This window comes from Mesoplodon mirus (genome assembly GCF_964341445.2).
Source record: "Mesoplodon mirus genome assembly, chromosome: 18".
Taxonomy (NCBI): Eukaryota; Metazoa; Chordata; class Mammalia; order Artiodactyla; family Ziphiidae; genus Mesoplodon; species Mesoplodon mirus.
The window spans coordinates 63,008,626-63,033,619 of NC_138994.1; the positions used below are offsets into that span (position 1 = coordinate 63,008,626).

The 24,994-nt window shown below is 44.2% G+C and overlaps 2 protein-coding genes across 6 annotated transcripts in view; both read left to right on the top strand.

Moving 5' to 3' along the window:
- Nucleotides 1-3,313, top strand: part of TEX14 (testis expressed 14, intercellular bridge forming factor) — a gene marked incomplete at its 5' end in the record, with an annotated part of 78,673 nt that extends 75,360 nt beyond the window's left edge. For 2 of the 5 annotated variants that reach the window (XM_082602853.1, XM_082602857.1), the window contains 3 exons: nt 544-653; nt 1,859-1,910; nt 2,923-3,313. In XM_082602853.1, the coding sequence (XP_082458979.1) occupies nt 544-653; nt 1,859-1,910; nt 2,923-2,995 (235 nt within the window). In that variant the 3' untranslated portion in view covers nt 2,996-3,313. The remainder of the gene's footprint in view (nt 1-543; nt 654-1,858; nt 1,911-2,922) is intronic. The other 3 variants (XM_082602854.1, XM_082602855.1, XM_082602856.1) reach the window with 3 other exon arrangements.
- Nucleotides 3,314-15,816: 12,503 nt separating this feature from the next.
- On the top strand, nt 15,817-23,039 carry LOC309793454 (uncharacterized protein; the record flags this gene model as incomplete). The annotated part of the gene is made up of 5 exons (XM_082603921.1): nt 15,817-15,877; nt 17,663-18,754; nt 19,393-19,456; nt 22,595-22,715; nt 22,980-23,039. The coding sequence occupies 5 exons, from the start codon at nt 15,817-15,819 to the stop codon at nt 23,037-23,039; spliced, it is 1,398 nt and encodes a 465-aa protein (XP_082460047.1).
- Between the last annotated feature and the right edge of the window lie 1,955 nt (nt 23,040-24,994).

Here is a 24,994-nt window from a genome sequence, read left to right on the forward strand (position 1 = left end):
TCAGTGAGCTGAGCACTGTGCTAGGGGCTGGAGATGCAGAGGGATGGGACGTCTCTGCCCTTCGGGAGCCTATAGTTGAGTGGGGAGTTGGTTTCTGCTTACTGGTTTGAGAAATGTGGTCTTCAATTGTTAGACACTGCAGTTAGATATTGAGAGTTTTAGGAAATGAAGATAAGGTAATAAAAATACATGTGGTTGTAAAAAGGAGACCAATTACAACATAAGTGAAATGCTTTTTTCCTTTGGGACAGTACAGCCTAGTGGTTGAGAGCAGAGTCTGAGTCAGGCTTCCTGGGTTCATCTCAGCTCTAGGACTTACTGGGCATGTAATTTAACTTCTTTGTGCCTCAGTTTTCTCATCACTTAACTACCTTATATAGTTGTGATGAGAATTAAATGAGTTAATATACATTACAGCACTTGAACTCTTCCATAGGGAACGCACAATTAGCTCTAGTTATTATTATATTTCCTTGGGAGCGCAGTCCTGTTCCCCTGGCCATTGTGCACATGGTTTAATGGCCAAAATCATTGTCATTGAAGGGAGACAAATACCAAAGATCAAGAAGTTGGTGAAAAGAAGAGAAAAGGGGAAGAAAGCATCACGCCAGAGAGAAGGAAATCAGAGAGCTTTTTAGGGACTTCTGAAGAAGGTATGAATGGATGTTCATTTACAATGTAGCCTGGAGTCCTTGGGCTTCCATGAGCATCAAAGTTATTTAGAAACGTTTCCCAGATGCTATACATAGTCCTCCTACACTTTTCCCTTGTAGTTCAGCCCAGGTTTTCTGTTAAATGCCAATTATGTCTTTATCACAAAACAAAAACAACAGCCAATTCTATTTCTAAAGCAAGCCTTCAGCCAGGCTCATATTGTCTGGAAAGATGTTTTCCTTCTAATGTGTCTTCAAAAGATAAGAAATCATAAATTGTGGAATTTAAGTGGAGTCTACAAGTAATATGAAAAGTACAAACCTTAATTTCAAAACTGTTTTGATAGAGCTTTAAGGCACCATTCACAAATGATGCCCTCCTATATTTAAGTTCCTCCTACTCAGGAAGTTAGCGTCATTAGCTCTTTCAGATCATCTGGTCTCCCTTTTATCCCTTCCCCAGTCCATTCTCATTCTTCTCCTTTTTCTGCCCTGCTTTGTGCCCCAGGATGCTGACCCTTGTGAACTGAATCTGCTGGGCTTCCTGGCCAGCCGGCTTCCTGTTGGCCAAGGGGAGACCCCAGCAGATCAGATAATTGGGATATTACTTGCCTTACTGCCTACCTCAGCACCTCATCTCTGTGTGGAAGTGATGGCCCTCAACAAGCACAGCTTCTATAGTGCAGCCCATCCTTCCCAGTTCTAGCTCTCACTGGGTTCCAGTAACTGTTCTGCTGCACCTCTCCCCCGGCATCCAGTCTCTTCAGACTTAGGGGTGATAATGGCTTCCCACTGCTGCTAGTCGCTGGATGCTTTGCCATACCTTGTTTGTTCCCTTAATTCTGACAACACCTCTGTAAGTAGTCACTTCATTAAAGGACCTGGGGGTGCATTCTGTTTCCTCTAGGACGCTGACTGGCACAAGGCTCAGAGTGTGTGAGCATTCAGCTAGTATTCAATTCACCGAGAACATAATGCAGGGACTTTGTGAAATTAGCATCATTTGTGTCCATTGCTATGACAGGGAACTGCAGGATGTTAGGAGTGGAAGCCTAGTATCTGTGTTTTTAGAAAGATTCTATCTCTGTAGAAGAAAACAATTGATGGAGAGAAAATAGTCCACCCTAAACTAGAGAGAGTACTAATGTGACTTCTGAATGCTCTTACCCAAAGTAATCAAGTTGTTTTTTCTTCCTCCTATCAAGAGGAACTAAAACCCTGTTTTTGGAAGCAACTGGGTTGGTCCGGACCATCCAGGTAATGAGATGTCAGATGTTTGTAAGTCAAAGTCCACTGTTTATAGACAACATGAATAGACTTTAAACATGTACCAGTATTGAAATAAACATTAATGACAAAGACTTGAATTCAGAGTTGCTCAGTTTTAAAAATGCTAATGTTTATAGTTAATTAAAATACAAGGGGAAATTAATGCCAACTTTGATTACATAATTGGTAGACAGCACAAGAATAGGTTGGGTTTTTTTTTTTGTTTTGTTTTTTTGGCTGCCTTGGGTCTTTGTTGCTGCACGTGGGCTTTCTCTAGTTGCAGCGAGCGGGGCCTACTCTTCATTGCGGTGAGCGGGCTTCTCATTGCGGTGGCTTCTCTTGTTGCGGAGCACGGGCTCTAGGCACGCGGGCTTCAGTAGTTGCAGCACGCGGGCTCAGTAGTTACAGCACACAGGCCCCAGAGTACGTGGGCTTCAGTAGTTGTGGCACGTGTGCTCAGTAGTTGTGGCACGCAGGCTTAGTAGTTGTGGCGCATGGACTTAATTGCTCCACGGCATGTGGGATCTTCCCAGACCAGGGATCGAACCCGTGTTCCCTGCATTGGCAGGCGGATTCTTAACAACTGCGCCACCAGGGAGGTCCCACAAGAACGGTTTTAGATGGAGGGAGTACAGAAGATGCTGCTCTTGAAATGCTTTGCATTTCCAGGATACACTAGCTTATCATAGTCTCGCTTGATTATAAAGATCAAAGTTTCTTTCCTTTGAATTCAGTTGAATAAAAAGAGGCTGTTGTTTGTGTCTTTAAGAAACATCACACCGGGGCCTCCCTGGTGGCGCAGTGGTTGAGAGTCCGCCTGCCGATGCGGGGGATACGGGTTCGTGCCCCGGTCTGGGAGGATCCCATATGCCGCGGAGCGGCTGGGCCCGTGAGCCATGGCCGCTGAGCCTGCGCATCCGGAGCCTGTGCTCCGCAACGGGAGAGGCCACAACAGTGAGAGGCCCGCGTACGGAAAAAAAAAAAAAAAAAAAAAAAAAAGAAACATCACACCAACTCGAAACTCCTTTTTGTTCAGGATAATCGTGCTGGATCAGAGTGACTTGTCAGACTGACCGGAAGTGGACCATAGAGGGACTCCTGGCCTGCGTTTGAGTGTCCTGCTCGTGAGCTCCCTTCTTCCCTCGTCTGCTTCAGTCACCATTAGGGCAGTGGTTCCATTGCTCACACTTTGTTTAGCCGCCACAATAGACAGAACGACTTGTTTGTTTGCAGCACATTTAACCATTTGTTTTCAGTCAGATTTCTGAAAAGTAAACGGTAGTTTTGATTGTAAAGCTTTCTCATTGTGCCCAGAATGGCGTTTGGTTTTTTAATATAAATTTTCAAACAAACACTTCAACTCCTGTTACATAATAAAGTGTTTCCTTTTAATACCAGTTAGGTTTCAGCTGTAAGATATATTCCTCTGTTTTAGTTGTTGGGAGAGGACCTGCCACTCAAAGAAGTTTTGACAAGTAAATAACTACTGCTACCCCCCATCGTACAAACTGGCACCAGTCATCCATGTTTTATTACAGAAATATTGCCCTCCTCTTCACCGGGATTGCCATATTCCCGTTCCAGCTACAACTGACTTACATGATAAAAGTGTAGGTAGGAATAAAAGCCCAAAATAGTCTGAACTCTGAACAACACCATCTCTGTATATTTCAGTTTGTACGTCACATCCTTAGTGTCCTAGAAGAATGAAACTATGGTGAGAAAGATCACAGTATTTTCTCTAACTTAGCCTCTTGTGCGGTGCTAGCCAGCTCACGTTTTATCTGTAAGTAGTAGGTCTTTTGTTTGTGAAAACCGGATAGTTCCTATTGTGGACGGTCATATTCATACAGTTCTTAGCTCCCCAAAATTTTACCCTGCACAAATAAAACAGGAAGGTACAAGTTTATTTGACCATTTTAAAGCAAGGAAACAGTTGCTTGCCACTGTAACCAGAGGAACCCATGACAAATTACTTTACAAATAATACGAAACTTTGAGGGATACAGAGACTTAGTAACATGCAGTACTTCCTCTCAAAAAACTTTATATGGTGAGACAAAACCAACATACATAAAAATGTAAGAACTAATAGCAGACATATCATGATAAATGGTAAGATATGAAGTTACAGTATTATCTATTAGTATTCATAAAGGCTACAAGTCCTACAAGGCTACAGACTCACACTGATGTGGTTTGTAATCCTTTGTCTACAGAGTAGACTCTTCTGTCTGGCCGGTGACTGTGTAATATTGGCCTATGTTAACAATAATAATGTTGATAGATATTGTTTATTGGTTATGGAGTACCTCTTATGTACCAGGTACTTTATATACTTGGTGCTTTTCCTGCACATGGCACTCTCACTGTATTTCTTTAGTATGCTGCTTTTCCTACTCTTCAGCAGCTGTTATTTCCAACTTTTATTCTTCACTTCCCATCAACATTTAACAGATGACTTACCTCCAACTTTACAGAGAAATTAGCCATCAGATGGGAACAAATCAGCTTCCCACCACCAAAACTACTAACAAGACCACATCTGTCTCTGTGACTAGAACAGTTGTAGGTAAATAAGTCTACCCTAAACTAGAGGTGGACCTTTTCTACATGCATTCTTTCTATTGATACTTTCCTCCACGTTACACGGAAGGAGGTGTCTCTCTCCCCATCCAAGGCCAGTCTCATCTTCTGTCTGCTCAGAGTTATCCTTCTCAGGTAATTATCTCCCTTCTTAGTATCTCCAACCCCTTCTTTATTAGCTTCTTTTCATCACTTGATGCACTTGGATTTTTCCCATTGTTAAAAAGTATTTCCTGGATTTTCCTGACAGTCGGGCAGTTAAGACTCTGTGCTTCCATTGCTGGGGGCACTGGTTCGATCCCTGGTCAGGGAACAAGGATCCCTCAGGCCGTGTGCTGTGGCCAAACAAAAAAAAGTATTCCCTGGATCCCACTTCCCTTTCCAGCCACTGCCCCATCTCTTTCCTCCCACTGCAGTTAGAGATCTTAAAAGAGTTGTCTACACCTGCTGTCTTCAGTGCCTCACCTCCGACTCACTCTGCAACCCACTATAATCTGAATTCTGCTCCTTCCATTCTCAGGCAATCCTAACGTTACCAATGACTTCCATATTCCTAAATCCCAGGGACACTCTTCTGGCCTCATTGTCCAGTTTGCTCTCTCAAACTATTCCCTTGGCTCCCTTATGTTACAATCTGGTTTTCCTTCTATTTCTCTGGTTATTCCATCTCAGCCTCCTTTGGGGTTCTGCCTTTACCTTTTCTTTTTATTTTTTAAATTTATTTTATTAAAGTATAGCTGAGTTACAATGTTGTGTTACTTTCGGCTGAACAGCAAAATGATTCAGTTATACATATACATACATCCTTTTCCTTATTCTTTTTCATTATGTTTTATCACAGGATATTGAATATAATTCCCTGTGCTATACAGTAGGACCTTATTGTTTATCTATTTTATTTTATTTTTTTTTTTTTTTTTTTTTTTTTTTGCGGTATGCGGGCCTCTCACTGTTGTGGCCTCTCCCGTTGCGGAGCACAGGCTCCGGATGCGCAGGCTCAGCGGCCATGGCTCACGGGCCCAGCCGCTCCGCGGCATATGGGATCCTCCCAGACCGGGGCACGAACCCGTATCCCCTGCATCGGCAGGCGGACTCTCAACCACTGCGCCACCAGGGAGGCCCTGTTTATCTATTTTATATATTTGTATCTGCTAATCCCAAACTCCCAATCCATCCCTTCCGCACCCCCCTCCCTCTTGGTAACCACAAGTCTGTTATCAATACCTGTGAGTCTGTTTCTGTTTTGTAGATAAGTTCATTTGTGTCATATTTTAGATTCCACATATAAGTGATATCATATGGTATTTGTCTTTGTCTGACTTACTTCACTTAGTATGATAATGTCTAGGTTCATCCATGTTGCTGCAAATGGCATTCTTTCTTTCTTTCATTTTTATGGCTGAGTAGTATTCCATTGTATATATGTACCACATCTTCTTAATCCATTCATCTGTTGAGACATTTAGGTTGTTTCCATGTTTTGGCTATTCTCAATAGTGCTGCTGTGAACATAGGGGTGCATGTATCTTTTAAATTACAGTTTTGTCTGGATATATGCCCAGGAGTGGGATTTCTGGATCATATGACAACTCTATTTTTAGTTTTTTAAGGAACTTCCATACTGTTCTCCATACTGGCTGCACCAATTTACATTCCCACCAACAGTGTACGAGGGTTCCCTTTTCTCCACACCCTCTCCAGTGTTTGCTATTTGTAGACTTTTTAATGATGGCCATTCTGACCAATGTGAGGTGGTACCTCATTGTAGTTTTGATTTGCATTTCTCTAATAATTAGCAATGTTGAGCATCTTTTCACATGCCTGTTGGCACTCTGTATGTCTTCTTTGGAGAAATGTCTGTTTAGGTCTTCTGCCCATTTTGCAATTAGGTTGTTTGTTTTTTTGTTATTGAGTTGTATGAGCTGTTTGTATATTTTGGAAATTAAGCCCTTGTTGGTCACATCATTTACAAATATTTTCTTCCAGTCTTAAGTTGGCTTTTCATTTTGTTTACGGTTTCCTTTGCTGTACAAAAGCTTGTAAGTTTGATTAGGTCCCATTTGCTTATTTTTGCTTTTATTTCTATTGCCTTGGGAGACTGACCTAAGAAAACATTGGTACGATTTTATTTTTGTCAGAGAATGTTTTGCCTATGTTCTCTTTTAGGAGTTTTATGGTGTCATGTCTTATATTTAAGTCTGTAAGCCCATTTTGAGTTTATTTTTGTGTATGGTGTGAGGGAGTGTTCTAACTTCATTGATTTACATGTGGCTGTCCAACTTCCCACCACCACTTGCTGAAGAGACTATCTTTTCTCCCATTGTATATTCTTGCCTCCTTTGTCGAAGATTAAATTGACCACAGGTGTGCGGGTTTGTTCTGGGGCTCTCTATTCTGTTCCATTGATCCATATGTCTGTTTTTGTGCCAATACCAGTCTGCTTTGATTACTGTAGCTTTGTAGTACTGTCTGATGTCTGGGAGGGTTATGCCTCCTGCTTTGTTCTTTTTCCTCAGGATTGCTTTGGCAATTATGGGTCTTTTATGGTTCCATATGAATTTTAGGATTATTTGTTCTAGTTCTGTGAAACATGTCATGGGTAATTTGATAGGGATCACATTAAAGCTATAGATTGTTTTGGGTGGTATGGCCATTTTAACAATATTAATTCTTCCAATCCAGGAGCATGGGATACCTTTCAATTTCTTTGAATCATCTTTAGTTTCCTTTATTAATGTTTTATGGTTCTCAGCATATATATGTCTTTCATCTCCTTGGTCAGGTTTATTCCTATGTTTTTTTTTCTTTTGATGTGATTTTAAAAGGGATTTTTTTTTTACATTCCTTTCACCTCTACCTTTCCTTACTTCAAGCTTTCCTCCTAAGAGACTTTGCTCACACCCGTTGCTTCACTTAGCTTCTATATGCTGACAACTTCCAGATTTGTGTTGCAAGTTTACGACCAGACCTCTTCTCTGAGCCCATATAGCTACCCATGTATTCAGTGTCTCCACTTGGGTTTCTTTCAGGTGTCTTACTGGTAATACCCAGAACTGAGCCAATGGTCTTAATCACAAACCTTCTTCATCTTCAGAATTCCCCTTCCAACTAACGGTATTACTGTTCACTCAGCCACTCAAACCAGAAACCCAGGAGTCATTCTTGACCCCTCCCATTCCTTCACTCCTTACATCAAAATATCAATCATTAACACATTTTTGACCCGAGACATATTATGACCACAAGTGTTAGTTTCTGCAAAAATCCCCTGGTCAGTAATGTGTTAAGACTTATTTGTTTCAATCCTGGAAAGGATGTGGAGAAAAGGGAACCCTCCTACACTGTTGGTGGGAATGTAAGTTGGTAAAGCCACTATGGAAAACAGTATGGACGTTCCTCAGAAAACTAAAAATAGAATTACCATATGATCCAGCAATCTCACTCCTGGAAATATACCTGGACAGAGCTCTAATTCAAAAAGATACGTGCACCCCAGTGTTCACAGCAGCACTATTCACAATAGCCAAAACATGGAAACAACCTAAATGTCTATCAACAGATGAATGGATAAAGAAGATGTGGTACATATACACAATGGAATATTACTCATCCATAAAACAGAAAAAAATGCCATTTGCCACCACATGGATACAGCTAGAGATTATACTAAGTGAAATAAGTCAGAAAGAGAAAGACAGGGACTTCCCTGGTGGTGTAGTGGTTAAGAATCCGCCTGCCAATGCCGGGGACACAGGTTCGATCCCTGGTCTGGGAAGATCCCACATACCGCAGAGCAACTAAGCCTGTGAGCCACAACTACTGAGCCCACGCACCACAACTACTGAAGACTGCGTGCTCTAGGGCCCACGTGCCACAACTACTGAGCCCACATGCTGCAACTATTGAAGCCCACGCGCCTAGAGCCCGTGCTCCACAACGAGAAGCCACCACAATGAGAAGCCCGCTCACTGCAACGAAGAGTAGCCCCCACTCGCCACAACTAGAGAAAGCCCGTGTGTAGCAATGAAGACCCAGTGCAGCCAAAAAAAAAAAGAGACAAATACCGTATGATATCACTTATATGTGGAATCTAAAATATGACACAAACGAACCTATCTACAAAACAGAAACAGACTCATAGACATAGAGAACATACTTGTGGTTGCCAAGAGAGAGGGATGGACTGGGAGTTTGGGGTTGGTAGATGTGAACTAATATATGTGTGTGTGTGTGGTGTATGTATGTGTATATATATATATATATATGCAAACTATATATATGTGTATATATATATATATATATGTCTGTGTGCGTATAACTGAGTCACTTTGCTGTACAGCAGAGATTGCCACAACATTGTAAATCAACTGTACTTAAATAAAAAAAAATTGGAAAAGAAAAAAGACTTCTTTGTTTCAACCTCCAAAACACATGTCCCTTATACCCACTTCTTTGTGTCTCTGCTGCTGCTACCCTCATCTGACCACTAGTAACTCTCACTTGGGCCACTGCAACAGCCTCCTCAAGTGGCCTACTGCATCCAGTCCCACATTCAACAAATGTTTTTTGAATGACTTCTCTGTGCCAGGCACCACTCTAGGTGCTGGAGAGACAGTAAACAAAGCAGAAATCCTCCTTTCCTTGAGTCTACAACCATTAAATGAATAAATAGATAATTTTAGTAGTAGTAAGCGCTATGAAGAAGATAAATAAGTTAAAGTGATAACGATTGCATAGGGAGACACTTAACATTAGAAAAGATATTCAAGGGAAGGCTGCTCTGAAGAAGTGACCTTTGAGCTTCTACTGGAATGAAAAGAAGTTGCCAGTTTTTGTGACTGGTGGATGAGCATTCCAGCAAGGAGAAAAGCAACTGCAAAGACCCCACAGGAAGCGCCACACTGGAGCAGCAAAAGGTCAGTGTGGTTGAGCAAAGTAAGTTGTGGGAAGGGTGATAGAAGGCTGGAGGTTGAGCAGGGGGATTATAGACCCTGCTAAAAAGTGATTTCCAGGGTTATAACATTATTAGATTCAAATGTCCAGTTCAACAAAAAAGTCACAAAGCATACAAAAAAAAAAAGACCCATTCAAAGGAAAGAAAGAACAGAAACTGTCACTGAAAAATACCTGATGGCAGATATACTAGACAAAGACTTTAAAACAACTTTTGAAGATGCTCAGAGAACTAAAGGAAGATGTAGAGAAAGTCATGAAAATCATGTGTAAACAAAAGTGAAATATCAGTAAAGAGATAGAAAACTTAAAAAGAAACCAAAAAAATTCTGGAGCTGAAAAGTACAATATCTGAAATGAAAAATTCACTAAAGGGAGTCAAAGGCAGATTTGAGCAGGCAGAAGAAAGAATCTGGAAACTTGAAGCTAGGGCAATGAAATTATTAAGTCTGAGGAACAGAAAGAAAAAAGATTCAAGGAAAGTGAACAGAGCCTAAGGGACCTATAGGACACCATCAACCAGACCAACATATGCATAGTGGGAGTCCTAGAAGGAGAAGAGAGAGAAAAAGGGGGAGAGAGAATATTTGAAGAAATAATGGCTGAAAACTCCCCAAATTTGATTAAATACATGAATGTAAACATCCAAGAATCGCAACAAACTCCAAATAAGATGAGCTCAAAGAGCCCCACACTGAGACTCATTTAATCAAACTTTAAAGAGACAAATGCAAAGAGAAAGATTTTTTAAATTTTATTTATTTTTGTATACAGCAGGTTCTTATTAGTCATCCATTTTATACACATCAGTGTATACATGTCAATCCCAATCTCCCAATTCATCACACCACTCCCACCCCACCCCCTGCTGCTTCCCCCCCCTTTGGTGTCCATACGTTTGTTCTCAGAAAATCGTGAAAGCAGCAAGAGAGAGACAAATAGTCATATAAAGGAATCCTCAATAAGATTATCAGAAGATCAATTCTCAGAAAATTTTAAGGTCAGAAGACAGTGGGTTGGTATATTCAAATTGCTAGAAGAGTAAAACTGTCAACCAGGAATTCTATATAGGCCAAACTGTCCTTCAAAAGTGAGGGAGAAATTAATATATTCCCAGATAAACAAAAGCTGAGAATTTGTAAGCACCAGACCTGCCCTGTAAGAAATGATTAAGGGAGTCCTGCAAGGTGAAATGAAAGGATACTAGACAGTAACTCAAAGACACATGGAGATATAAGACGTCAATAAAGGTAGATGCATGGGTAATTATAAAGCTAGTATTATTGTACCAATGGTTTGTAAATGCACTGTTTGTTTTCTGCATAGTTTAAGAGACTAATGAGTTTCAGGGAAAAAAGAGCAGCCATTAGTGTAAAGGCCAGTACTACTGTAACTACGGTTTGTTAACTCCACATCTTGTTTTCTACATAATGTGAGGAACTGATGCATGTAGAAGAATTATTAGTTTATTGTTTTGGTTTTTAAGCTAAACATTAGTTTAAAATTTTTTTATTTTTTTAAATTATTAGTTTATAATTTTGTGTCATCAGCAACTGAAAGGAGTGGGGATGGAGATGTAAAGAAGCAGAGTTTTAGTATGTTACTGAAGTTAAACTGGTGTAAATTCAACTTAGAGTGTTACAACTTTAGGATGCTAAATGTAATCCCACAAAAAAAATAGCTATAGTAAATACACAAAAGGAAAAGAGAAAGGAATTTAAACATTTCACTACAGAAAATCAACTAAACACAAAAGACAGTAATGCAGGAAATTTGGAACAAAAAGCTCTAAGGTGTACAGAAAACAAATAGCATAACGACAGAAATAAGACCCTCCTTATCAGGAATTATTTCAAATGTAAATGAATCAAGCTCTTCAATCAAAAGACAGAGATGGACAGAATGGATAAAAACACATGATCCTAGAGGAAAACATAGGCAGAACACTCTATGACATAAATCACAGCAAGATCCTTTTTGACCCACCTCCTAGAGAAATGGAAATAAAAACAAAAATAAACAAATGGGACCTAATGAAACTTCAAAGCTTTTGCACAGCAAAGGAAACCATAAACAAGACCAAAAGATAACCCTCAGAATGGGAGAAAATATTTGCAAATGAAGCAACTGACAAAGGATTAATCTCCAAAATTTATAAGTAGCTCATGCAGCTCAATAGCAAAAAAACAAAGAACCCAATCCAAAAATGGGCAGAAGACCTACATGGACATTTCTGCAAAGAAGATATACAGATTGCCAACAAACACATGAAAGGATGCTCAGCATCACTAATCATTAGAGAAATGCAAATCAAAACTATAATGAGGGCCTCCCTGGTGGCGCAGTGGTTGAGAGTCCGCCTGCCGATGCAGGGGATGCGGGTTCGTGCCCCGGTCTGGGAGGATCCCATATGCCGCGGAGCAGCTGGGCCCGTGAGCCATGGCCGCTGGGCCTGCGCGTCCGGAGCCTGTGCTCCGCAACGGGAGAGGCCACAGCAGTGAGAGGCCCGCATACCGCAAAAAGAAAAAAAAAAAAAAAAAAACTATAATGAGGTATCACCTTACACCGGTCAGAATGGCCATCATCAAAAAATCTACAAATAATAAATGCTGGAGAGGGTGTGGAGAAAAGGGAACCTTCCTGCATTGTTGGTGGGAATGTAAATTGATATAGCCACTATGGAGAACAGTATGGAGGGTCCTCAAAAAACTAAAAATAGAACTACCATATGACCCAGCAATCCCACTACTAGGCATATACCCTGAGAAAACCATAATTCAAAAAGAGACATGTACCACAATGTTCATTGCAGCTCTATTTACGATAGCCAGGACATGGAAGTAACCTAAGTGTCCATCGACAGATGAATAGATAAAGAAGATGTGGCACATATATACAGTGGAATATTACTCAGCCGTAAAAAGAAATGAAATTGAGTTATTTGTAGTGAGGTGTGGATGGACTTAGAGTCTGTCATACAGAGCGAAGTAAGTCAGAAAGAGAAAAACAAATACCGTATGCTAACACATATATATGGAATCTAAAAAAAATGGTCGTGAAGAACCTAGGGGCAGGACAGGAATAAAGACACAGACCTACTAGAGAATGGACTTGAGGACATGGGGAGGGGGAAAGGTAAGCTGGAACAAAGTGAGAGAGTGGCATGGACATATATACACTACCAAATGTAAAACTGATAGCTAGTCGGAAGCAGCCGTGTTTCACAGGGAGATCAGCTCGGTGCTTTGTGACCACCTAGAGGGGTGGGATAAGGGAGGGTGGGAGGGAGATGCAAGAGGGAGGAGATATGGGGATGTATGTATATGTATGGCTGATTCACTTTGTTATAAAGCAGAAACTAACACACCATTGTAAAGCAATTATACTCCAATAAAGATGTTAAAAACAAAACAAAAAAACAAAAACACAGGATCCAACTCTGTGTTGTCTACAGGAGACTCACTTGAGATCCAAAGACACAGGTTGAAAGCGAAAGGGTGGTAAACGGTATTCCATGCAAATAGTAACCAAAAGAGAGCAGGGGTGGCTATACTATCAGACAGTTGACTATATCAAAGTTTACAGGGGACAAAGAAGGACATTACATATTAATAAAAGGTTCAATGAAGAAAGAAGACATAATAATGATAAATATTTATGTGCCTAATGATAGACTGTCAAAATATATAAAGCAAAAACTGGCAGAACTGCAGGGAGAAATAGACAATTCTATAATAATAATTGGAGACTTCAAAAACCCACTCACAGTAACGGATAGAACAACCAGACGGAAGATCAGTAAGGAAACAGAGGACTTAAACGACACAACGAGCCAAGGAGATGTATAGACATATACAAAACACTCTACCCAACAACAATAACGGAATACGCACCCTTCTTAAGTACCCGTGGGACATTTTCCAGGAGAGATCGTATGTTAGGCCACAAATTAAATCTCAATAACATTTAAAAGACAGATATATGAAGTCTCTTCTTTGAGCACATCGGGATGAAGTTAGAAATCAATAACAAAAGGGAAACTGGAAAATTCAAAAAATCGTGGACATTAACACACTTTTAAACAACCAATGGATCAAAGAAGAAATCACAAGAAATTAGAAAATGCTGTGAGATGAATTAAAACAAAAACACAACATACCAACACTTACGGGGCACAGCAAAAACTGTACTAAGTGGGAAAATTATAGCTATAAATGTTTATATTAAAAAATAAAGATCTCAAGTTAACTATGTAACTTTATAACTTAAGGAACTAGGAAAAGAAAAACAAACTAAACCCAAAGCTAGCAGAAGAAAGGAAATAAAGATTAGAACAAAGATAAATGAAATAGAGAATAGAAAACAATACAGAACACCAGTGAAACCAAAAGTTGGTTCTTCAAAAAATCAACAAAATTGACAAACCTTTAGCTAGATGGACTAAGAAAAAAAAGTCTCAAATTGCTAAAATCAGAAATTAAAGTGAGAATATTACTACTGATTCTACAGAAATAAAAAGGATTATAAGAGAATACTATGAACAATTATATGCAACAAAGAAAATTTTGTACAACCTAGATGAATGGACAAATTCTTAGAAACAGAAAACCTACCAAGACTAGATCACAAAGAAATAGAGAATCTGAGTAGACCTACAGCTAGTAAGGAGATTGAATCAGTATTGAAAAATCTCTCAACAAAAGTCCTGGGGACTTCCCTGGTGGTCCAGTGGTAAAGAATTCACCTTCCAATGCAGAGGATGCCTGTTCAATCCCTGGTAGGGGAACTAAGATCCAACATGCCACGGAGCAACTAAGCCCATGCGCTACAACTACTGAGCTTGTGCACCTCAATGAGAGAAACTGCATGCCACAAACTACAGAGCCCGTGAGCCCCGGAGCCTGCGTGCAATGACTAGAGAGAGAAAACCTGCACACCACAACTAGAGAGAAGCCCATGCGTCGCAACAAAAGATCCTGCATGCCTCAACGAAGATCCCACGTGCTGCAACTAAGACCCAACACAGCCAAAAAAATTAAGAAAATAAATTTCAAAAAAAAGTAAATGTTAAAAAAAATAATAATAAGTCCTGAGCCTGATGGCTTCACTGGTGAATTCTACCAAAAAAATTTTTTTGTATTTTATTTTATTATTTTTTTTGTGACCATGTCCTGCAGCATGCGGGATCTTAGTTCCCCAACGAGGGATCGAACCCATGCCCCCTGCACTGGGAGTGTGAAATCTTAACCACTGGACTGCCTACCAAAAATTTAAAGAAGAGGGACTTCCCTGGTGGTCCAGTGGCTAAGACTTCACACTCCCATTGCAGAGGGCCTGGGTTCGGTCCCTGGTTGGGAACTAGATCCTGCATGCTGCTACTAAAGGAGCCCACATACTGCAACAAAGATCCTGCATGCTGCACCTATGACCCGGCACAGCCAAATAAATAAATATATATTAAAATTAAAGAAGAACTAATACCAAATCCTTCTCAAACTTTTCTAAAAAACTAAAGAGTAGGGAGCATTTCCTAACTCATTCTGAGGCCAGTTTTACCCTGATACCAAAGCCAGACAAAGACACTACAGGAAAAGAAAAATACAAACCAATACCCTTTATGAACATTGGTGGAAAAATCCTCAACAAAATACTAGCAGACAGGATTCAGTAGCATATTGAAAAGATTATACACCATGACCAACTGGGATTTATTCCTGGAATGCAAGGATGTTTCAATATATAAAAATCAATCAATGTAATATGCCGTATCAATATAATGAAAGAAAAAACCACATGACCATCTCAATTGATGCAGAAAAAGCATTTGACAAAATTCAACAGCCTTCATGATAAAAACATTCAACAAACTAGGAATAGAAGGAAATTACCTCAATATAATAGCTATATATGAAAGCCCATGGCAAACATCATACTCCATGGTATGGAAAGACTGAAAGCTTTTCCTCAAAGATTAGGAAGAAAAGAAGGATTCTTGCTTTCACCACTTCTATTCAACATAATGCTTGAAGTTCTAGCCAGAGCATTTGGGCAAGAAAAAGAAAAGGCGTACAAATTGGAAAGGAAGACGTAAAATTATCTCTGCAGGTGATATGAGCTTGTATGTGGAAAACCCTAAAGAGTCCACACACACACAAAAAACATTAGAACTAATCAATGAATTCAGCTAAGTACCAGGATACAAAGGCAACATACCAAGATATGTTGCATTTCCATATATGAACAATGAACCATCTGAAAGGGGAATTATAAAAACAATTCCATTTATAATAGCATGAAAGAGAATAAAATACTTAGGAATTAACCAAGAAGCTGAAACACTTGCACTGTGAAAACTATGTACTACAAAACGCTGCTGCTCTTCCCTGAGTCTGGGGTGCAGGTGGGAACCAGCAGAAGTGAGAGAAGGACCTGGGACTCGGCAGCCAGAGAAGGCTACATGGGCCCTTGGGTCCCCACCACCAGGGACCTGGCAGGCCTGAGGGCCAGTATTTTATATATTTAAGACCTGTGTCAGTAACTCATAGTTTCTCAATCTATTGAGATTCCTGATACAAAAAAAACGTGGGTTTTCTGGGAATTCCCTGGTGGTCCAGTGATTAGGACTTGGTGCGTTCACTGCCGGTGCCTGGGTTCAATCCCTGGTCGGGGAACTAAGATCCCGCAAGCCGCACAGCGCGTCCAAAAAAAAAGTGGATTTTAAAAAATTTTAACTTTATGTCTCTAATCAAGGCTGAATATAAAGATCCAGAAACAGTGATTCTGAACATCCCATAACTGCCATGACCCTTCAGAGTCAACAGTGAAATGCTGGATATGGTAGGGTCTGTGTCAGAGACTGAGAGAGAGAACCAGTGTGTGAAAGGGAAAGAAAGATGACAGTGTCTCTCTTTTATCCAAAATGGTCATCCAAGTTGGAAAATCACTCTTCAAATCAAGAAAGAACTGGAGTCCAGCTGATCATGATAGCTGAGAGGAGGGAATCAGGAGAAAGGACACTAACATTTATTGTGGGACATGCACCTACCAGGCAATGGTTTCCAGATGAAGAAACCAAGTTTCAAGCAAGTCAAGTAACCTGTCCAAGGTACACAAATAGCCATTTGTGATTGAAACCAATGACTGACTCCAAATCCCTTCTACAATCCTACACTCACTCCTGGGCCAAGAATGTGTGAGAATTTATGATTTGAGCAACCTGGATTTTCACCCCAGGACCAACCAAATCACCCATGAAACCTGTAAAAAGCTGGAGTTCTATTTTTTTGACTTATATACAGTGCAGTTCCAAACCAAATTGGGACAATTTTGTGCCTTGCACCTTATTAAAATTGGGGCTAACACAGTGTGATTGATTTGAGTAGCCTTGCCTTAGTAGCATATTCAGGCTGATTCCTTCTCTCTGGGAATTCCTAGAACCTGAGCAGAATAAGGGAGGATCTAGAGGCTTTGTTATACACACCAGGAAATCCTTGTGTTGCTGAGAACTTGGTCAAAGCTTTGGCGGTGTCAGCTCCAAAGACAAATCCACAGTTTCCTTGCAGTTACTACATAAGAGTATCTGAAGAATTGTGGCTGTATGCCAGAATATTTAATAGGAGGCTCCTTCCTTTATGACATCACCAGGCAGGTAGCTAAGGGGACTATCTGAGACACTTGGATAACAACAGCCACTTTTGTGGGGGTGCAAGAACAGCAGGTTTTAAAACTGAGGGTAAATATGCAGGCTTCATTAGGACCCTGGATACAAGCCAGTCGGTAAAATATGGGCTCTACCCACAGAGGCACAATCTATCATACGGTCAAGACAAATAAAGCTGGGTCCAAGGTAGCAGTTTCAGCACAGAAAGGGGCCGAGGTTACTAACACAACCCCTCAGTGAGGACACGAATACGATCTTGCCTCAAGCCAGCGGAGTGGCATGGCCCATCGAAGATCAGAAGCTGGGCATTCCACCATTCCCCACTTAGCATCAGAGTACCCTCAATCTATCTCCCCCAACTCAGGGCCAGGCCTCTCCGGAGCAACCAGCTGTCGAACCAAGACCCGATCAAAATCTGAAGCATACCGCCATGCCGTCCAGATGCAGCAGAATGTTAGTACATCCAGAGAGGAAGCAACTAGAAGAGGGCGTGAGAGCAAACCAGGGCATGATATCCATAATCGCTACTCATTAATTCCAGGTGCCAAATCCTCTCGCCGGTTGAGTCTTGTCAACCAGAAGGACAACTTGACAATCTTAGAAGAAGACCCACCCTCCAAGGTCCAGTACCCACAAGGGGTCAGAGTTCCCCATAGGCCTTTGGTTTATCCAAAGGATAAAGCAGTCCAAACTGAGCCCACTCGAAAGAGTTTGACTGCTGCTGCTATCAGATCTCCAAGGAGACCCTCTAGCCCAGAACGCAGAGGCAGCCGCATCTGTACAGACTCTCGACCAACCCAGAGACGGGTCCCTGGCCAAGAATCTGGAATGGGCTGTCAAAACTCAATTTACATGGAACCTAAGGCCTTGCATAGAAGTATGAACTTGGAGTCACCCCTCAGACTCTCCTCCCTTAAAGATTTGGATGGTGGACACAAAGTTTCTATGCGCCCAGAGCCTGAGTCTATCCGCAGGCATTCTGTCTACACTGAAACCAAGTCCTTCCCAAAGGTCTTAATATCATCAGAAGTGGAGCCCAACGTGAAGTCCTCAATCCGACGAGACAGTGAGGGTGGCCGCAAGGTCACCATCTCCCCCGGGGGACAGTCAGCTTCCCATGTGACATCTCGAGCCGTGTCTGAGAGCCCCTGCAAATCTTCCACGTTTGTCACTCCAGAGCCCATCTATAAGCAGCATACCACAAGACCCTCAAAAAGTACTTACGTGTCCTCAGGACCCACACTTGGGCATCCAGAGCCCTCTGGAAAGCCCTCTGTCCATGCAGAACTGGGACTGACCCCTCGGCCCTTAGCCCCTCGGTCCTTACCGAGATATGGGCCAGACTCCTCATGGTGGGCCTTACTCAACCCTGAAGTTGAAATGCCCCAAAGCCGGCCAATAACACTTGATTCCGAGCCTGAGCTCCCTTCCCCCGTAGACCCGTCAATGCCCTTTTTTGAAAAGGAATCAAGCCCTTTCTGTGAGGATCTCATGTTCCAGAGAGGGAAGGCAAGTCCATCACCATCACCATCACCAGAGGAGTCTCCAAGCCCGGAACCGCCGAGGGAAGTGCCACAGGTCCCCAAGCACACCTCCAAACAACCCATTCAAAGGTTTAGTGCTTTCTTCTTGGGTACGTGAAGAAGCAGACTATCCAGGTGCAGCCCCAATTTAGTGAGGTGGGATGCTGGGGTGGGCAAGACGTTCCCCCTCTGTATTCTGGGCCTCAGAGCTGCCCTCCTGCCGGAGCCAAAGGTAGACCCATCCTTGAGCCCATTGCTCCATTCCTTCCCCACCAGCTTCTCTGAACTCCAAGCTAATGACATCGATGATGACGCTTGGGACAGCGTCAGGCATTGACTCTTCCAGACAATGCTGCTTAGCCTTTCAATGGAAGGTAGTAAGAGAGTGGTGTGCAGGGTGGGAAGCTACTTCCCGAGAGTGGAGACAAAGAACTGAGCTGGTAAAGGGAATAGGGTCCTCAGGTAAATATTCTGGCAACAAAGTGGGCCATAAATGAGCTGGGACTTAGACTTCCAAGGAGGGAGAGGCATTAACAGTGGCACAAAGAGAGGGTGGGGAAAAAGGGAGAGGGAGAGTGGGAATGTGACATTTAGTCTCAGGCTGGAGGAGCTTCTTGGAGACATCAAGGGCTGAGGGCACCTTTGTGTGGAGAAACGTGGAGCTAGAAAGGGAGATGTTAACCCAGTGAGGGGAGGGGGCGTGTATCCCACAGGGAGAAAAAAGAGCAAAAATCTCTGTTACTTTCAGATGTCTCCGAGGAAATCTACAATTGTATCATCTGGTGGCTAAAAGGTCTGTGCTTTTCCCTCCTGTGGGTCCACTCTAGGGGGCTGGGAGGCAGGAGGACAGTTGGGAGGGTGGCCTCTGTATCCACAGAGCTAGATCTGTTAGGATGGCACGTGCTGGGATTTTGACTTGAAGGGGCAAAGGAACTTCTCATCTTGCCTAAAATTCTACCATTAGAGTCATTCCTTTGGGACTTGGAAACTTGTTTCATTTTCAAGAGTCTCCTTTTAATGGGAAGGAGTCACTTTTGGAATGGAGAACGATTTAAGCCCACGGCCTTTCAGATTAGCTGGTCTTTACCTGCCATGTGATAAAAAGCAAAACATCAAAAGCCCCGTTAACACAAGCTACCTGCTTCATGGTCTCACTCAGGGCTAACTCCAAACTTATTCAGGTTGAGGGGGTCTCCCCATGTGTCTCTCTGCTTCCTCAGAACCCTCTTCAAGCCCCCATCCCAGGATCTGGGAGGTACTTATTGGCTGCTGCCCTGGCAGGCTCTCCAGGGATGTCTAGGTGAGGACATCAGTGGGTCCTGCAGCCAGCCAACTTGAGAATCCCCAGGGTCTGACCACCTCCCCACACTCACTCTGTGCTCTTGACCTCTCTGATAGGAGGGAAGGTGGGAACCAGTCCTAATACAGAGCATCTTAGTGGCAAGGAATTCCTGCTTCAAGCATTATGGACCAAAACATGCTCCAGCCCTGTGAGCACAAGAGAGGCCAGGGCTCTAGATGAGGACGTTCCTAGAGAGGCGAGAGCCCTGGGAATGCAATCCAGTCCCCACCAGCAGTCCTGCCCCTCAGAGGGAGCAAAGATCCATAAAGGAGAGGTCTTTAGAATAAGGACTCTGGAGTTATATTATTGGGTTTGAGCCCTGTGTCCACTATTTTCTGCCTGTGACCTTGGGTAAGTTATTTTCCCTCTCCAGTCATTAGTTTCCCCACATCTGTTATTAGGAACAATGGCTTCCTCTTAAGGTTCCTGCAAGGATTTGCCAAGCTATTACACGTAAAGCACTTAGCATGGTGCCTGGCAACAGTAAATGCTAGCCGTTGTTATTTGGGCCACTTTGGACTAGGAAGGGATTTGGGCCAGGTTGTGCCCAAGTCCACTGGACATCTTTAGTAAAATTCTCTTTTTTCCCTCCTGTTGGCACTCTCTGAGTTCCATTTGCTGCCCCCCTGGGAATGCCTGGCTTCTACTCTCTGCATTAGAACAGATGAGGAGGTAAGAACGCCCCTGGGAAGTTACTTCCCGTCTTTCCGTGCTCCCCCTTATCCAAGTGCCTCTCTTACCCTTAATTTTTTATTTTTTATTTTATTATTATTATTATTATTATTATTTTGCGGTACACGGGCCTCTCACTGTTGTGGCCTCTCCCGTTGTGGAGCACAGGCTCCGGACGCGCAAGCTCAGCGGCCATGGCTCACGGGCCCAGCCGCTCCGCGGCATGTGGGATCTTCCCGGACCGGGGCATGAACCCGTGTCCCCTGCATCGGCAGGCGGACTCTCAACCACTGCGCCACCAGGGAAGCCCCCTCTCTTACCCTTTAATGGAAGCAGATGTGAACGGAGACAGACAGAGGTGCTCGCTATGGTTGGGCAGGTTGGGCAAGGGCACCTGGCAGAGAAGCAGGGGCTGAACTCTAGCCCGTGTTCCACTTGCCAAGCTGTGCACCTGTGGGGCTGCATCTCCCCAGAGGGGCATTGACATGAAGGCACCAGAGCTGGTTGCAACGCTGGAGAGGATTAGAGACCTTTTGGCCAACGATGAACCCTGCCAAGCGCTCTGTGGGAAGGCTGTCCGGGAAGCCATAGGCCGGATCCACCCCCGCTTGGCTCTCCCCTCTCCAGCCCAGGGCACTCCAGAAAGGGGACATTTTTCTGGGTTACACACTATTTGAGTCCTCAACTTGGAAAGGCACAAGGTGAGCTCTGCTCTCGGCAGCCCTGTGTCCTGAATTTGGCAAAGAGTGTCCTGATTTCGCAGTGCCTTGTTCCTGTAAGTACTTTCACTCTTCTTGGTCCGTGTTTGATAAGATAGTCCAAGCTCTTTTTTTTTTTTTTTTTGCGGTACGCGGGCCTCTCACTGTTGTGGCCTCTCCCGTTGCGGAGCACAGGCTCCGGACACGCAGGCTCAGCGGCCATGGCTCACGGGCCCAGCCGCTCCGCGGCATGTGGGATCTTCCCGGACCGGGGCACGAACCCGTGTCCCCTGCATCGGCAGGCGGACTCCCAACCACTGCGCCACCAGGAAGCCCAGTCCAAGCTCTTTTGCCTTTGCTCTTTCTCTTGCCATCTCTCTCCCTCACCCAAAGTCCAGCATGGCTTCTAATGGACGAGTCCATTCATGGACTAGCCCAGGATGGACAGTTGACTACAGGTGCAAGACAAATGAGATGTGTGTGTGGCAGGGGAGAATGGCCTGGACTCAGATAAGAGAACAGCTGCAGGGGATGTGCCAGAAATGCGGCTGCCACCCCCTCTGCCATGGCTGCTTATCTAGCCCCGTGCCCTGGGCTCAGCTGTGGATGGGAGCAGCTACTTTTAGAGATGATCTCCGTGCAAGACAGTAAATCCTTCTCTCCCTCCTGCCTTTCTCTCTTCCTTCCTTTCTCCTTTTCTCCCTTCCTTCCATAAACAGTTTCTATTCAGATGCTTAGCACTCTGCTAGGCACTATTGAGGAAACCATGGAAGCCTCACAGCACACACATTCTTTGGCCTTGAGAAACTTACCATCTGGATGGGGAGATAAGACATATGGGCAGGAAACATTTAAACAACAATATGAAATAGTCTGTGCTCAAATGTTCAAATGAATGCGACAGACTGAATAAGTGCTCTTGGAGGGTCTTAGGAGAGAGGGAGTCAGCAGGGAATTTGCGGGGAGGTGGTCAGGTTACCCACTCCTTCCCAAAGCCCGGGGGATATCTTAACAGCCAGCCTCTTGCTCACCCCTTGATGCAAACCTATACCTTTGGGAAGGGATTCGCATTTCCCCTCATTCGGGATATGATGCTTTTGACAGAGCAAGTTCCTCCCTGTTTTTCTCCAGCTTGCCCTCTTTCTTTAGGCATCTTGTTTTAGTTTAGGAAGTCAAAAGCCTTGGCAGCAGGACGGCTCCTTCTCAAAATAGCTCTTATCCTGTCTCGATAATTGCAGCTCTCCAGCCTGTTCAGCAGCAGAGCTGCTGCCCAGAAGCTGGGAAGAGAAGACTCCCAGGCAGCAGGGCCTGCTGGTCTTCTCTGGATCTCTGGAAGTGGGTGGCATGGACATGGGCCCGGTACTCTCCTCACAGGGTGTGCAAGAGCTAGGCCTTCCTCAGACTGATCCCTAGGCTGCATGGCCCACAGGCAGTCCCAGGATGAAGACTCTGTGGTGCTGGTGTCCAAGGCCTCTGGTTCCTCTCATCTAGGAATGGTTGACTGTGGAGTCTGGTCCAGATTCTATTCCCGGCAGGAATTCTCTGGGGGCCCAGCCACGGCGCCTGGCTCGTGGATGGCAGCCTGTTTGTTGCTAAGCTTCACAAGCCCTTCTGGGTCCACAGCTGGGGGCGGAGCGTGATTCAGCCTCCTCCCAGGCGGCCCCTCAAGACCTTTTTGTCTAAGGAGCAGGGTAGACAGATGCTTCTCATCCTTGGTTTGGGACATTAGGGACTGGAGTCTTCCCGGAGGAGGCTATGCTGGACTGAGGGAAACATTCCTGGTGGGTTTTGTTTTGGTATCAGAACTAGCAGAAGCTCCATAGAAAGGTCCTGAGGGCGCCCTCTGCGGTCAGCGGGGGCTGTCTTCTCACACAACCCCGGGGAATTCCCTGGAATAAAGCAGCTCTTATTGGGAGGGACTGCCCTGGTCCCAAGATCCTGTGTCCTCAAGGCACCTAACCTACTCAGCCTTAGATGTGCTGTCAGGGGACAAGGCGGTTTACTCCCTGCTCTATCAATTATGCAAGGAATCAACTCTGGAAAACAGGCCAGGAACAAGAGGAGGCTGTTTTAGTGATACCTAAGGCCGACTTCAGTATCTTAAGGGTGACATGTCGTTTGTCCCTGGGGGCTGGGACGGCCAGCCTCCTCTTGGCTCCTGAGTCGCAGGGAAGTTTTGCTCAGGTAGATTAACTTGGCGAGGAAGAACCCAGAGCCTAGGAGCAGCCCAGGGAGGCTCCGCATTCCTGGGGATGTTAAGAGAATCCTAGGATATGGGCTGTCTGGAGGGAACCCCAGAGTCATTTCCCTACCCCGTCATTTTCTCTTGCTTCGTACAGAGGCTCATAGTTGAAAGGGAAGGAGGTTGTTGAAAGGATGGAGCAGAACTGCTGAAGATGGGGCAGGGCTCCTTGGGAGGCTTTTCCTAGCAGCCTGACCCTCGCTACCCCGCTGCTTGTCCTGTCAGATGGTACCTTGTTCACTGCAGCTATCATGGGCCGTCAAGCCCAGAGCAGGATGGGAGGCTGGAGGCCTCTGGCCCAGACTTGCTATTCTGGGCACAGTCTAGGTTGACCAACTCATCAGGGTTTGCCCCGGGTGCTCCTGACTTTAACATTGAAAGTCTTGCATCCTGGGAACTCCCTGAGTCCTGAGCAAACCGGGACAGTTGGTCACCCTAGGACAGATGGTGTGGTGTGCCTCAGCAAGAGCCTCTGGAAGCACAGGGCAGGGGGGTAACGTCCCACCTCCACCGGGAGGCCTGGGCAGATTACCCCCTCTGTCTGTACAATGAGGGCAGGACAATGCTCTGCCTTCTTCCCGAGCTTGACGGCAGAAGCCCTTCATTTTTTTGGTCTGCCCAGGATGAGCACACACAGGGAAGAATCAGCCACATCCATTTTGGACTTTCTAATGTACTTCCAGAAGCTACTTGGTTCCCTGCCTGGAACCCATCTCCAACATTACACATTTCTATCAGAGTAGTTTGGTGCTGTTTAAAATGGTGGGTTTTTCAGGTAAGAAGAGAGACAGGGGGCCTGAGTAGACTCGGGAGCTTGGCTTCAGAGGGCAGGTGCATACTCAGATGAGGAAGCAAATCTGTAATGCAGAAGCCATCTGACAGCTGCTCAGCCAGAGGAAGGCTGTCCTGAGTGACAGAAATGATCATGTCCCTTCACCCCCCTCTGCTCAGCTGCCTTTGGCCCAGCTGCCATGAGGGGAGAAGCAAGAGACAGCTGCACCTTGGGGGCTGAATGCAGGCCTGGAGGAGGGAGACAGAATGCAAGGCAGCTCCTGAGGGAAGCTCAGACTCTGACACTGTAGATGGGAGGACTGGATCAACCAAAGTCATTTCCTTGGCACACCTGCCACAGGCAAAGTCATCTAGCTCCAGGGGTCTCAACAGTGGCTGTTTTGGGGAATTGGGTTCAATAAATCTGAAACCAAGACCTGTTTTCTAGACATAGAGTGGTGTCTAGCTGGAGAAGCTGATGCCACAGTTGGTGGCAGCATGGTCATTCCAATGTCACTTTAGACTAAGGCTTCTCTGCCATCCCTCTACACCCATTACACATGCACATGCTAATTCTTTGGAGGGGAGGCATTTGAAATAGTCACGGTTGACAGTTACTAGTTTG